General features: G+C 35.0%; 2 protein-coding genes across 3 annotated transcripts in view; both read right to left on the reverse strand.

The window, feature by feature from the left end:
• Positions 1 to 170: 170 nt before the first annotated feature.
• LOC108752802 (U1 small nuclear ribonucleoprotein C) lies at positions 171 to 1,005 on the reverse strand. Its single transcript, XM_018493895.1, has one exon. The coding sequence runs from the start codon at positions 845 to 847 to the stop codon at positions 320 to 322; it is 528 nt and encodes a 175-aa protein (XP_018349397.1). The 5' UTR covers positions 848 to 1,005; the 3' UTR covers positions 171 to 319.
• Positions 1,006 to 3,049: 2,044 nt separating this feature from the next.
• Positions 3,050 to 6,774, reverse strand: part of LOC108752959 (serpin B4-like) — a 7,977-nt gene continuing 4,252 nt past the window's right edge. For both annotated transcript variants that reach the window (XM_018494229.1, XM_018494228.1), the window contains exons 2-6: positions 6,306 to 6,623; positions 5,783 to 6,118; positions 5,245 to 5,501; positions 5,029 to 5,158; positions 3,050 to 4,805 (exon numbers count right to left, since the gene is read on the reverse strand). In XM_018494229.1, coding sequence (XP_018349731.1) covers positions 3,624 to 4,805; positions 5,029 to 5,158; positions 5,245 to 5,501; positions 5,783 to 6,118; positions 6,306 to 6,611 — 2,211 coding nt within the window. In that variant the 5' untranslated portion in view covers positions 6,612 to 6,623 and the 3' untranslated portion in view covers positions 3,050 to 3,623. The remainder of the gene's footprint in view (positions 4,806 to 5,028; positions 5,159 to 5,244; positions 5,502 to 5,782; positions 6,119 to 6,305; positions 6,624 to 6,774) is intronic.

Below are 6,774 nucleotides of genomic sequence, written 5' to 3' on the forward strand. Positions count from 1 at the left end.
CTTCAGAATATATTTTTTTAATTACTTATAACTCAACGTTAAATAATAGGCATAAAATAAAATATATTACATGAAAACTGTTATATTACTGTTATTTAAGAAAAAAAATTATGGATTATTTAGATACAAATCAAAGAAAATTGTAGAAAGTTTCTAATTATTAGTTCCTCAGTTTGTACAGGATTCTTAAATATATATAATGTATGTATTATAATTTAGTCTTAATGACACTTTAATAAGCACATCCACAACAAAGTTTGGTTTTGCTTCAGTTATAGTCGACATAACGTACAAGAAATAAAAATCCTTAATCCAAATGTTATTTTTTCATTGGCGGTGGACCAACCATTGGAGGTGGTGGTCCGTTCATTGGTGGTCTCATATGTCCCATAGGGCCTATAGGACCCATCATAGGACCCATCGGCCCCATCGGTCCCATCATAGGTGGTCTCATACCCATCATAGGAGGTGGCATTGGTCCATGTGGTCCCATCATCATTGGGCCTCCTGGACCCATCGGACCAGCTGGATGCATACCCGGCGGTGGCATCATTCCCGGGGGTCCCTGAGGTGGTACTCCGGATCTCGAGCCAAGATTGGAGCCGAGGTTGGGTGGCGGTGGTATTGCCGCACCTTTGTTGGCCGCGAAAGGGTTGGAGGCGATCTTACCGGCCTTGAAAGCAGCCGTTGTTGCGTCGATTAAATGCTGGGCCTGTTCCTCCATCCATTTCTGATAGAAATATTTGACGTTGTCCTTGTGCTTGCGACCTTGGCAATGGGTCTTCCGCACACTCGGTGAGTCATGTGTCAAATAAGTGTCACAATAGTCACAATAGTATTTCGGCATCGATGCGTCTCTCAGTATATTCCGCTGATTTGTTAAGTCAATACAATCTTAACGTCGAGACACTACCGTGTCTCCAGAAAAAAAAGACAAACGCAGGCAACAGAAAGTTTTAGGTTATGTCGTTATGTGTTGCATTCTGTCGGTAGCGACTCATGGCGGTATTAGCACTTGTGATGCAGTCGGTACTACACCGTTTACACTTTACTTGCGAGTGGCTAAACGATAATCGAATACGATTGTTACCTTCGAATCCAACCAATTATATTCAATTGCTACTTATATCCATTTCTACCACTAGAATTAAATTTTAATCTTGATTTGATTAAATTTTTTTCTGATTCTAAGAATTTGAAATAAACATCGAGTCTTAAAATTGATTCTTAGAAAAAAATAAATTAAACAAAGATTAAAGTTAATCTACATTAATAAAAATAAACATAAGTTCAGTGAATGAGTATATAATATTGGAAGTATTTTATTGAGAATTCACAACAAAAACTGTAAAAGTCATCAAACTATAACCAGCATTATGAACCACTAATTACATTTGTAAATGCCATATTTATGTAAAATTAAAATTCTGAATTTTTTTCTAGACAAACACAAAAGAAATAGGGTTTAACATAATCATAATTCCGCTTACAATTAGCGAATTATTTTGAATTCTGATTGAGGAAAATCAGAATGGAAGATCACAGAAAAATTAAACAGTGGTTTCGAAACTTCACAAAAAATTTTTTTAATGATTTCGAGACTTTCAATTAAGATTCCATTTCATTTTCAGAATAAAAAACTAATTTCTTATTTTGAATTAGAATACGATTGTTGCATAGAAATAATTGAACAATTATAATAAATGATTATGATACAGCACTTAATGTACTTACGTATAGATGATGGAAGTTGGTAGAGTGGTTGAAAGTTATTTGTAAATACAGGCATAAAATTAAACGGTGGTATAGACGCGGGTGGAAATGGAAGTAACGTTCCATGGTTTTCATAGAATTTTGTATCATATATAGAATTATTCATGTTTTTCTCGTACCCATCGTCCTTTATGTTCTCCATATTGGAAATGTTCGTCGATTTAGATAGATAATAGGGTTATCACATGAATATAAAGCAAATAATTATGATAATTAACGCGACGCGACAATGGCACGGTGGATTTAATTAGTGCGATAGAAATTGCGAAATATTCGGATCCGTTGGTCGGGGTCCCTTATTTTCACACCGGCACGACGCGACGACGACGACGACACGATAATACACGCAATGATCTGTGTATAGCTAGGACACGACTGTCGATTTCTAAACAACAATATCGTTAACGAATTAATTTCGAATGATATACGTGCGAGTCTTGCGTGTTTCGAATGAGCGTGAAATATTAAAATATTTAAGTTTATTTAAACGAGTCTTAAGATTTATACATCTGATTATAAAGTTTATTGTCACAATCAGGTGCGATTGGCAAAATCGATGATAGATCAGCATGATTATTTTGATATCTTTAAGTAACAATATGATTTGTTCGGTTTCGAATGTTATGCGATTCTATCTCATCCAAAAACTTTATAGGCCTGTCAAAAGCTTTGTGACTCGTTCAATAAAACAATGTTAGAGAAACAAGCGATTTCGAGTTTACAATTTAATCTGTAGATGATTGTTTGAATTCTAGAGTAAATTCTATCCAATAAGTAGAACGTCTAAAATCGACAATAAGACAACTTTAAGTTATTTTTAAAAGTTCTTTACGAAAAATCTTTAAGTTATTTCATAAAAGGATGCCTTACAAAGTTGTGTTAATTTTAAATATTTTGCACACTCTGTAGATTACTGTAATGTTTATAGATTAGAGTTTAAATATAATTGAGTTTTCGATTATGTGTGTCGTTTGACAATCGCAATATATAATATGTCTTAATATATTTTTAATTACGTGATTATATGCAATTATTTCAATTCTTTTTGCAATATTTAAATCAATAGATATTTAATTAAAATTGCTATAAGTAAAACAGAAGCCACTATTTGCTGATTCTAGTTTTGTTATTGGTAAAATGTAATCATAATGATAATTATATTAAAGAAAATTGTGTTAGTTAAATTACAATTATTTTTATTTTTATAATTAAGCATTTAAATTAATATCTATAATATAGAAATATATGAAAGAAAGACAACTTTTATTGATTTCGTATATTATCGATATTTATTTTCAAAAATTTGAAGGAACATTATTTATCACTACAAGCAAAATGAGCTGTACGGCTCGAAAACTAAATTCGGAGTATTAAAAGCTTAAAACATACGTATCGTATCAACAGCAATTCTATTAAATCAATTGTAGCGTCATTGTGCATTGGAAACTTACCTATCCATAATTTTGTAAATTTCAAGTCATTGTCATTTATCTCCTTGCATAAATCGTGTTTTAATAGTCGTTACATTAAAAATGCAATATTATGTTTATTTATACTTAAATAATATAATTATAATATCGTTTTAACTTACAGTAAATATACCACGCGAAATAAGCTTCGACGCACACGTGTTACAAATATATTGCAATACAATACTCACGATCGCAATATGTTGCGTGGAAATGGCGTGTTACAGCGATGTAAAATATATTTAAAAAAGACATATATAAAATAATCGCATTTGTGTGAATTAAGGACGAATATATATAAATATAAAAAAAAAATAAGTAGGAATTATTTGCGAGGAAAGCAAACTCTGATATGTCTAAGGGAAACGTTCATAGTGCATTTCATCTAACGACGGGATAGTGTGGAGTCGGCTTGTTTACCGTTCCCCAGAAAAGGATGAGCTTCGTGGGATCGTGCCTGATGAAAAACATGAAAGGCCGGTTGGCAACCAGCTTCTTCTGATTACCATCTCGGCGTAGAACCACTGCAGTCGTCGCAGCAGCCTCCGTCCCCTTCTCCGTTACATCCATCTCCACTTTATGCAGCACCTCGTCAGCATACAGGCTCGGATTCACGAGATTCGCGCTGTTTCGCAGAATATCTAGGCCATAAGAAGGGAAATTTTGAGTCTGTATGAATCTCAAGAAGTTCTGGTCTATGGGTCGGCTTTGCCGTCTCCTTCTACTTTTCTTCTCGACATTTTCAAAGCGATGTCTGTTCTCCTTCACGTATTTCGTATTTACATCGTCAATCATTGACGTGACTTTCTTAAGATCTTCGTTCTCCACGACGTACGTTGCATGGAATGACTTCGTGTTATTACGTCGTCTTATGTTCTCAGCGTCGCGACGTGTTCTATCAATCTTTTGGATATTGAAGCCCGTGTTCCATTGCTCTACGCTGACACCGCGTTTCTTATCGTCGTACGCGAAATAATTCCTTTTTGCGTTCTGATGACTGTTATTATTCCCAAATCGCGAGAAAATTAAAATCTGATCAGTCTTGGTATTCGGCGATTGCCCGGAAGGAATTTGCCATGGCATTTGCGATGACGCTTGTGGAATCGATGTAGCAGATGGTTGTGGAACTGGCGCAGCCCGTCCTTGGGAAATTGACGTAGCTAATGGTTGTGGAATCGACGCAACATATGATTGTGGATCTGGTACAGCTTGTCCTTGCGGAATCGATGTGACCATGGTTGGAATAGCTTCTACTTGCGGAATTGCTGCGGCCTGCGCTTGCTGAATCGGTACTATTGGTGCTTGTGGCGCTTGACCGTATCCGCTTGACAAGATGCTTAAATCCGCAGTTTTTGGACTGAACAATGAATGCAAGCCTAGACTTTGAAGCGCACCGTTCAAACTCAATTTGCTCGAAAGCTTCATACGGGGAAAACCGATGACACATGTCTCGTTCTTCATACTGTTTATTAGATACTCAATAGTATCGGCCGTCAGTTGGTTCTGGAAATTCTTTAATGCGGCGGCTCCTTCAGCTTTCGGCAAAAGTACATACATGGACATCTGGAGATAAAAGGAACAAATTCTCATATGAATTATTACTCGAAAGAGGAAATTTCCAGAGGCGAGAAATATTTATATTCATTAACGCGTAAATAATATTAAAGATAACAATCTAGGAATTTAATATTTGAAAGATTTTAAGAGATATTGTAAATTTAAACTTTATCCTCATTATTAAAAAAATTAAAGAATAACAATATAATTAATATTTTTGTATGTTTACCTCTAAACCTTTGTAAGGTAGAGCCAGAATTTTAACGCCCAACGATTTGTCCTCGTAGAAGGGAAAATTACCACCGTTATACATCATATCTACTTCGACTGTATTATTCGGCTCAATAAAGAATGGTTTCCTGCAATAAAAATATTTTTCAATTATCAAAAGTATAAAAATAAAGACGTTTTTTGTTATTCGGGCTAAATAAATAGCAAAACGTACCTCCGTGTCATACCTTCCAAGAAATGTTGATTCCATTCTCCTTTGAAATACAACGCTGATAAAAGAATTACAGTTGTCATTGCACGTGGCGGTTCGTCCAATATACTATCAATTTTATCCATTGTTCTTTTCTTCACCCATGCATTAATTATGTCACGCGCTTCTCTGGCTTTTGTGCGAAAATCTAAATTTATCACTTCGCTATTATACACATTCTCGCTGATCGCGCGGAATTCTGGTCGAATCGGATATCCTTGCTAGGATGGGAATACAAAATTCATAAAATGTATTAAAAAGAAACTTTCATTTTGTATTGAAATAAAGAAAAATATTTTTATCTATTTGCATCCTTCAAGTTCAATCCGCGAATTCCATTTTTAATCATTTGTATAACTTAAAGATCGTTAATACTTCGATATATACTCTTTCGTGAAACTTTATCACAGACTTTATTTAATCAGCTTCGACATTTTGTTGCATTTACAGTTAGATACAAATTATTCTATAACATATAAGTAATCAGAATGTTAAAATTTACCTGGACGAAGATACCACTGGCAGAATTCACGTGCGGCATGTCGCTATCCTCAACCCTATAGTTCAAGATGGTCAGGAGCTGACCAAACATTTGATGAACAATTTCGGAATGTTGGGATATATCGATACCAGTCTCTAAGCCGAGTATCCGGGTAACTTCATCAAAGGTCTTGCCAGCGGAACCCAATAGGACTAATGACAATGCGACAGAAACGCTGAGCGGAGAGAAGATCACGTTCTCACGACTATTAGTTGCCGTTGTGCTCAAAGTTTTATCAATCGCTCTATCCAAATCGAGAGCAAACTTTGTAATTCCCTTATATATAATATTGTTTACCTGAAATCAATAGTTTTAATGAAGCGATTATTTGACAACAAATATCATTTCTTTTTATCATTCATTAATATTTTTAGAAGACTTTAAATCATATGGTAACTCAAGGAAATGTGAGATACAAAGAGTTTAAAAGAATACATGAAAGATTTAATGATCATGATGGTATGTGCAAATAGCAATAATTTACATGATTGCGCCAAGCTTCCGACGTCGATTGCGGGCTGGCTGTCAGTACAGTATTTGCTGATGAGTACAAAGGTAAGTGTGTGGTCGTAGGATAAAATTGCCCTTCTACCGGCTTTGATTCGACAGCGGATCCTGGATTGAATTGTTGATTGATTTGGACGGGTTGACTACTGCTGACTGCTTGATAATTAGCAGATAATGCCGAGGCACGACCGAAGTTGGTCGTCATCATGTTGTATTGACCCGGGTAAACAATCTGGCCATTAGCCAACGCCAGAACACCCAACAACAACCATACTCGCGTCATACTTTCGAGTGTCTGCAAAAAAACACATTTATTATATTGATTTTTGAAGAAGAGAAATAAAGTTTATTTAAAGATAATTATATTTTCTATTTCTTTTGTGTATTTTTGTTTCTCCTTTTCTTTCAATAATTTCCAATTATAGATTGAAATAATTTTGTAGCCA

This window comes from Trachymyrmex septentrionalis, unplaced genomic scaffold, assembly GCF_001594115.1.
Source record: "Trachymyrmex septentrionalis isolate Tsep2-gDNA-1 unplaced genomic scaffold, Tsep1.0 scaffold62, whole genome shotgun sequence".
In the NCBI taxonomy this organism is placed as follows: Eukaryota; Metazoa; Arthropoda; class Insecta; order Hymenoptera; family Formicidae; genus Trachymyrmex; species Trachymyrmex septentrionalis.

Coding starts and splice junctions, on each gene's coding strand:
- LOC108752802 (XM_018493895.1), bottom strand. CDS start 847: ATGCCGAAATACTATTGTGACTATTGTGACACTTATTTGACACATGAC.